Source organism: Pogona vitticeps, chromosome 1 (genome assembly GCF_051106095.1).
Source record: "Pogona vitticeps strain Pit_001003342236 chromosome 1, PviZW2.1, whole genome shotgun sequence".
Lineage (NCBI taxonomy): Eukaryota > Metazoa > Chordata > Lepidosauria > Squamata > Agamidae > Pogona > Pogona vitticeps.
This window is the reverse complement of record NC_135783.1, coordinates 246,317,571-246,323,570: the sequence shown is the minus strand read 5'-3', so window position 1 is coordinate 246,323,570 and position 6,000 is coordinate 246,317,571. Positions and strand designations below refer to the sequence as shown.

General features: G+C 44.4%; 1 protein-coding gene across 14 annotated transcripts in view; it reads right to left on the bottom strand.

Annotated features, from left to right (window-relative positions):
• Positions 1–247: 247 nt before the first annotated feature.
• Positions 248–6,000, bottom strand: part of CTNND1 (catenin delta 1) — a 76,626-nt gene continuing 70,873 nt past the window's right edge. For 11 of the 14 annotated variants that reach the window (XM_020792451.3, XM_020792455.3, XM_072985448.2 and 8 more), the window contains 4 exons: positions 4,847–4,894; positions 3,081–3,172; positions 2,682–2,741; positions 248–2,394 (listed from right to left, as the gene is read on the bottom strand). In XM_020792451.3, coding sequence (XP_020648110.1) covers positions 2,383–2,394; positions 2,682–2,741; positions 3,081–3,172; positions 4,847–4,894 — 212 coding nt within the window. In that variant the 3' untranslated portion in view covers positions 248–2,382. The remainder of the gene's footprint in view (positions 2,395–2,681; positions 2,742–3,080; positions 3,173–4,846; positions 4,895–6,000) is intronic. The other 3 variants (XM_020792454.3, XM_020792457.3, XM_020792456.3) reach the window with 3 other exon arrangements.

Below are 6,000 nucleotides of genomic sequence, written 5' to 3'. Positions count from 1 at the left end.
CAGAAGAAAAGCGGCAATCAGGCTGAAAATCAACATGCTGGGGTGTATTGTGATCTCTGCATTACCCCTTCCTTCTAAGGCTAACATCAGTGCAGGCACAAATCCATCATTTTCACACGTGAATCCGTTTGGCCAGGGGGAAAAATCATCAGCAAATGTAACATCTGCAAGAAGAAGAATCCGTATTCGGGCAGTAGCAGGTCCCCTTGAAGGACAGACTCAACAAGATTTGGACAAGGCAATTCCATTTTTAACAAATACACACTTTAAAACTTTATTTATATAAAAATCATTTTGTTTTAAAAGCATTACAGAGTGAGCGCAGGACCCAAAGAACAACAGGATGCCCCCCCCAATCCCCCAAGGGTGCAAAGGAAAAGCAAAACAACGAAAGTCAGTGAGTTATTAGTTCCGCCTACAGCACTGAATTGGTCAGAATGGGAAGGGGATTTTTGGTTCATCTGAAATTTTTTTAAAAGTGTTTTGCATTAGAAAAAGGTTGAGTGACCCCACCTTGGAAGGCTGATTTACCTGCTTTCCGACTCCTCCCCAAAAATGAGGGGGGCAGAGGGAAAACCTTGGGATTGCTTTTGCTTTAGGCCTTTGCTCTGATACAGTGTGGACTGCAGATGCGGCAAGAATCCCACGCGTGGAGGGCAACTGAGTCCCTTGCAGTTATTGGGCTGAGGCAGAGCTTTGGGGTTGGTAGGGCAGGATGAGGGAAAGGCTATAGCAGTCCTCTTCAGTCACTAAAAGGGGTGGAGCCACCAATATGGTGCCCAGAACTAGTCATAGATTCCCCCTTTATTGCTGCTACACTGCTGAGGACCAAGAGCTGCAGAAACAGGCCTTAAATTCCTCTTGTTCCCTGAAGAGGGCGAGACATTAAGGTGCACATCATGATCCTCACCCACCACCCCCGTGCTTTCACCTTTCCCTCCTCAGCCCCCAGGGCCCTTAAAATAGCTGACATGTTCGTTTCTAGTCTCTCCCAGCTCCAGCTGCCAATACGGACCTCTTAAATTTCAGTATCAGAAATGGTGATATCAGAATTCTGGTTCCAATGCAAGGAGTTGGGGGAGAGCAGGAACAACAATGAGCTCTGTGTCAAAATCTACCCTCACCCCACCCCCACTTCACTCTCCCGTCTAGGCACTCTTCATACCTTCCTCACTCAAAACTGGTAAAAAGCACCAAGCCATTTCACAGTGGCAAAGAAAGGCACGTGTAAATAGTGACAGCTAATAGTTTTTCTCATTCCCCTGCCTGCATGGGAGGATTTGGGCAATATTTACAAAACAGCCTTCTCTCCCTCACGCACTGTCCACATCATCCTGCTTCCCACGCCATCTGCCCTCTTCCCTCACCCTACTCTGCACTTTACAGCCCTGTCTAGGCATCTATCACTTACCTCAAAATTAACCAGCAACAACCTCAAACCAGACATTGTGTGTTGTCCCTGACAGGGTAGAGCAAAAATGGCCTCCCCTACGTCAGAAGACCCCTGCCCCCGATTTCCACCAACTCCCTGGTAACATTACTGTGTCCTCTCCCCACCCCCTCAACTCCCCGCAACCCTCCCCTGAAGCTGCTCTTTCCCCACAAATAAATAGCTTCCTAAAGCTCTGAGTTAACCCATTGCAGATTAAATCACCAAGAAGCAAATAAGAAGTATGGCAGCCCACCCATTCTTTCTCCGCTTATAAGGATCCACAGAGCTCTCATCCCAAAGATGCACTCCTCAAGGCCATCTTGCATTCAGGTAATTCAAGGGTAGTCACTCATCAGCTGTTCCTCCTTTGTCGTCATCCCCCCTCCCTCATAATCATCATCATCACCACCACCACCCAACCAGGAATGTTCCAGTATTCCCAGCATCCTTTGTTGCAAAAAAAATGAATCACACACGAAAATATATTTTATAGGCTACAAGAAGGAGGAGATGGTTTCTTTTTGAAGAAAAGAGCCAACATCTCCATAAGAAAATCTAGTTCCAGTATGGTTTGAGTTCAATTGAAAGTTATCCATCTGCACCAGCGGTTTCCATCCTCGGTAGTAGACACGGCATTCACTGGTATTGTTTTTAAGAGTCTGCCTTAGTCTCTCAAGTGAGATCCATCAGGAATATTTGGTCTTCAGGAATTGCTGCATTTTTTTTCTTTTTTTAAAAAAAGAGAGACAAAAAAGTGACCCAGAGAACTGGATGTGCAGCCATCTAGAGGGAGGAATGAGGGGCTCTGTGGGCATGGGAGAGGGCAGTCATTGGCTGAGTGGCTGGACTTGTGTGCCAGGAGATTTAAAAAAAAAGTCAGTCCATTTCACCACAAAGAGTTACACATGGTATGTTATAAACCCAAAACAGAGAAGGCAGAGATGGCATGTCTAGATCTTCTGCTGTGGAGAGAAAGAAAGAAAAAAACGTTAACATTAACAGCATACAAAGGTTGGCAAGCAGCAGGTTTACACACGGCAAGTGGGATCAGATGCAGAATCTAACTGGCAGTCAAAGCACCCTGTTGTCCGGGTGCCCCAACTTTTTGAAAGGTGATTAGTTAAGCAAGAACCCAGATTTGATGCTACAAGGGTTTGATTGGAGTGTCAGACCAGAATTTCCTACCCCATTGCCAACATGCCCCTCAAGCCCTGAAGCAGAAGAGCCCTATCAGGAAACCAGGACATACCATCGGAGGAGGATAAAACAACTGCTCATTCTCCTCAAGGGATTCTTGCCCTTCCTCCTGCTGTAGACAGAGGTATTGTTAGTAAAGGTGGTGTGATATGCAGAAGAGGGAGAAAATGGAAAATAACTGGAGAAAGTGAACACAGAGAAGTCAGTAAGGTTTGGGTTAGTTACTTATTTGCCAACAAGAGATAAGGAAGGAAATGCTCACATTATTCCACCAGCGCTGCTTCCTATCCATTCTCTAATCCTTGTAACCTCTGTCCTATCAAGCTTGGGATAGTGGCAATCACAGGCGTGCCTCCTTCAGGGAGGGCAACAGCCTCCGTGGCCTAGAGACATCACCCCCGCCTTGGTAAGAGAGCAGTGGGCTCAATCCAGGGGAGTCTCAATTCCTTACCATCAGTGGCGCTCCCTTCAGAGATTCCATTTCCTCTCCAGATCGGTCCAATGTCCTATTGTGGTCCCGTTCATTCAGTGTAGAGTAGTTGTCTGAAATTAAGAGGAACCCTTGGCATGAAATAAAATTTAAAAAATAACATCTTCACAGAAGCCTAAAGAGGTAAGAGCACAAGATGCTGTTCCTCCGAAACAGCCACCCGATACTACAAAAGCTTCCCTCTACCAGCTGTTCTGGACGGCAACTTGAACCTGGAAACAGTACTAGCACCATCTCATTAATATTATATCACTGATGTTACATCAAGAGTCATTTGTTGGCACTGAACAGTTTAAAAACATGTGTAGAATTTGTTAATCTGTTTTATTGTTAAATTAGAGATAATTTAAAATTACTAAAAAAAAAAAGCCCCCACTAAAAACGCATCTCAAAATGGAACAAACAAAAGCGACAAGAAAAGTTAGCCATTATTGAAAATAACAATCTTGGTACATAGTAAGCAAATTAATAATTTTTTTTATTGTAGCTGGATCACTTCACAAACACAGCAGCAAGAAACTGATTGTAGCACATTACTTGCGAGCTCTGACTGCAGCCTTCACTGACCTCTGCTAAACTGGCCAATGGGGAGGGATGGGGGGGGCTGGAATTCAAAAAATCTAGAGGGCATCAGAGTGTGGAAAGCTGCCTTCAAGTCTAATGAGGTTAATGTCCTCCACATCTCTGAACAAGGCTAGTCTTAACTCTGGGATAGGCCTGCCCGCCTGCAGTAATTGTGCACACATTTGCTGTGGGCACTTTGAAAAGAGGTTAGCTATGCCAAAATGGGGCATGGCCAGAGGGCTCCGCTTCTCTTCACCCTGCCTGGGAAATTCCTCTTAATGGCTGCCTGCCATAGGAGGAAGTGTTTGCTAGCAGTGCACAGAAGCAGGCAAAGTGAAATTGGGAAATGTATCACTTCTGAGAAGTGCACTTGGCATTTGTTTGTTTGCTTGGCTTTTATACCTCCCATCTAGACGAATTTACTCTGGCCGGTTTACAGTCCAAAAAAAGCAATAAAATTAAAAACATTAATAAAAAGACTAAAACAAGCAAACATAATCCAAGATGGAAAAACCAGGGGAAGAAATTATGTAATGTCAGGAGGGAAGGCCTGCCTGAAGTTTCCAGTGGTGCCTCGCAAGACTATTTTAATTCGTTCTGTGAAAATCATTGTCTTGTGAAAAAATCGCCTTGCGAGGTTCCTTATGCATTGGTCTCAAAAAAAAAAAAGTCTTGCGAAGCATCGGTCTAAAAAAAGTCTTGCGAAGCATCAGTCTCAAAAAAAAAGTCTTGCGAAGCACGGTCATAGAAAACAAGTCTTGCGAGGCACCATAGTGATCGCAAAAACAAATAATCTTGCGGGTTTTTTTGTCCCACAAGGCAATCGTCTAGCGAGGCACCACTGTATGTCCCTAAACTTTGACATGCTTGTTCCCAGCAAGGGGTGAGAGGGCCACATTGGCGAGAAACTCAGCTTCCTGTGTCATGGGATATATTGGCAAGGAGTGAAATGGACTGCAATACTGAACATCCAAACACACAATACATCTTGAATGACAGAGCAGCTGCATCACAGCAGATTTTTGAGATAGGTATAGAATGCCTATGGAACCAAATAGAAGAAGGGTGGTCAGGATGTAGCCTTTATTGACCAGCTTCTTCCCTGGACAGACCAAAAAGCCAAAACACCCTCTTGCTCTCTCTGCTAATGAAGTTCCCCATACCTGGTCCCATGTTGCCCATCTGGATCTCCTCTCGAGATGATTTCTTGTCTAGGTAAGATATAAAAATTAATAGTTAGAGTCAACAATGTATCTCCTAGCTTCCGCTCCGTGGTATTTATCTACCTCTTCTAATACCTCTGTGGAGACCAACTCTAGGGCTTTTGGCAAATGTTTCTCATGAGTAGGAAAACTGCAGGAAAATTAAGCTACAAGAAATGAACCATGATTAGATGTTCTCAGTCTGATGATCCCTCACTAAAATACTGTTTTAAAAAGCTTTGAATTTTGACTTTCTTTATAGCTTATTGTACAGGTGCTCTGTTTCTTTTTGAAAACAAAAGCGTGAATCTGATTTATATAACGTTCCATGTATGACTGATGGTTCCTCATGGCTGCCCACTACAAAACCATGACTTTTTAAAATTACAAAACAAAAATATAAGCAAAAGCAGTCATAAGAAAATGATTTAAGGAAGGCCCAGAATCATTCCCACAAGGAATTTTTAAGGAGAAAAGGCTTTTATCATCCTTCTAAATGCTTGAGAATATCTTGCCTGGATACCTGCCACTCACATACAAAACTGCTAACACAGAGAAAAATATTTATGTTATATAGCCCTTGAAGAAGGCTGATAGGCCAACATGCATTGGGCATTTTATACTGGAATAAAAAGCATTATATTTTCTACCTCCTGGGGCTACAGTTTTGTCATCTCATCTCTCTCTCTCTCTTGGACCTAATGTTTCAGTCGATGTACCAGGAACTGAACACAGAAATTACAAACAGACTGGAGGGGGGGAGAGGGATCCCTGCACTGCATATGACTGCCTTACCCACCCACCCAACCCTCCAAATAACTTATTTACCCTATAGCCTGATAGAGTGGACCCTCGACTTATGAAGGTCCCTACTTACGGAAATTTCAAGGTACGAAAAGCTCCAGCCGCAAAATTTTAGTTCGACTTGCGGCCGGAGCTTCGACCTACAAAAGGCAGGGGGAAAGGGCGGGAAATTTAAAGCCACCCCCACTGCCCTTTTGTCTCCTGTCCCCGGTACCCTCTGCCTCCTGTGGAAGAGACAAGAGGGCAGCGGGTGCAGCTTTCGAAGCCCCAAAAGCCGGCAGTGGGTGCGGAGGTCGGGGTGGCTTTAGGCT